A 1,657-nucleotide genomic window follows, 5' to 3' on the forward strand; every position below is an offset into this window, starting at 1 on the left:
TTTTTTTTTTTTATAAACTTTAGATTTTACTCATTTGTTTAAGGAATAAATTATAAATGAAGGCATTTCCACACTGATGACAGGCATAGAATTTCTCTTACGTGTGACTTCTCCCTTTTAATGGAGTTGTAGATAAAGATTTTCCACATTTATTTAACTTGCAGTTTTGGTCTTCTTGTATCATATATGGTAACTGAATGTCCAAAGTCTGTGCCATGTAGGTGAAATATATATATGGATCCCCTCCACTTTGAATTAACTTAGGTTAAGTGAAACAGTAATGATCGATAAAGGTTCTTCCACACTGATTAAAAACAAAGTTGCTTCTGTGTGTTAGTCCCAGGTGTGTTTATTAGTTGAAGTTATTGCTGATGAATCTGTCATATGACTTGTACAGTGTGCGTTGTCTCATGTTGTTTAAGGTTAAAATGATTCCTGAAGGCTTTCCCACATAGAGGGCATTCATATGGTTTCTCTCCAGTGTGAACTCTCCCATGAAGCCTAAAGTTATAACTTCTATTGAAGGCCTTATCACATATATCACATTCATATGGCTTCTCTCCGGGGTGAGTTCTCTCGTGTCGTCTAAGGACAGATGAAGATGGAAGGCTTTTCCACACAGACGACATCCAGGTGCTTTCTCTCCAGTGTGAGTTCTCTCATGTTTTCTAGGGTCAGAGCAATGAGTGAAGGCTTTCCCACCCAGACGACATCCATGTGGCTTTCTGCCAGTGTGAATCGTCTCATGTTGCCTGAGATTAGAACTTTTACTGAAGATTTTTGCACACATGTGGCATTCAAATGTTATCTCTCCATTGTCATTTTCTTGTACTGTATAAGGGAAGTGCTTTGAATAAAGGCATAACCACATAGATGACTCTCATATGACTTATACCTTGTATGGATTTCCTTATGCTGATTAAAAGATGACAAGCCAATGAAAGATTTCCTATTTTTTTTGCTTATATAGGGTTTCTTTCTTATGCCAGTTATAACATTTTGAGTCAATGTTATATGTTCAGTAGAATCTTCCCTGAAATCACGACATTCAAAAGAATTCTCTAGAGTATGAGATCTCATACACATCAGATGACTAATGTTCTCTACAATCACATCTCTGAACATCTTTCTTTGGGATGTGTTCACTCTCCCCGGGTAAAGTCCATGGCTGCATCCTCAAAAGTCATGGATTCCTCAGAATTTGCAAGGCCGATGTGTGGATGGAGATCGCAGAGTGTTCGGTGGCATGGGAGGAGTTCTGGGGGTGTGTTTTGCAATCGGCAGAAATCCAGGACCCCAGAGCCGTTCAGAGGTCCCCAAAGGGAGAGCAAAATCACTGGGGGACACTGGCTCACCAATGTAAGGTTATCCGAGTCACGGCACCAATGTTATATATTGTTAGCCGTCGCAAAACACAACAAACACCGGAGTAAGGGAAAGGGTTTATTGGGAAACACCCAACAGACTGGAGTGAAGGGGTGGCGAAGGAAAAAGAGAGAGAAATAGTATAAGAGAGAGAGCCAGAGGAGAGGAGCTAGTGAGGAGAGAAGATAGAGCAGAGAGAAGAGAGACGAGAGGAGGAGAGGAGCCAAGACAGAGATCCAAGAGAGAAGAACCAAGAGAAGAATCTTAGTTTCTTAAGGGCAAATTAACCCAT

General features: G+C 40.6%; 1 protein-coding gene across 1 annotated transcript; it reads right to left on the reverse strand.

The window, feature by feature from the left end:
• Positions 1-380: 380 nt before the first annotated feature.
• On the reverse strand, positions 381-1,125 carry LOC133773414 (zinc finger protein 596-like). The gene is given in 3 exon segments (XM_062210771.1): positions 381-598; positions 601-828; positions 831-1,125. Coding segments are annotated over 3 exon segments (741 nt in total).
• Between the last annotated feature and the right edge of the window lie 532 nt (positions 1,126-1,657).

This window comes from Lepus europaeus, chromosome 14, assembly GCF_033115175.1.
Source record: "Lepus europaeus isolate LE1 chromosome 14, mLepTim1.pri, whole genome shotgun sequence".
NCBI classification, from domain to species: domain Eukaryota; kingdom Metazoa; phylum Chordata; class Mammalia; order Lagomorpha; family Leporidae; genus Lepus; species Lepus europaeus.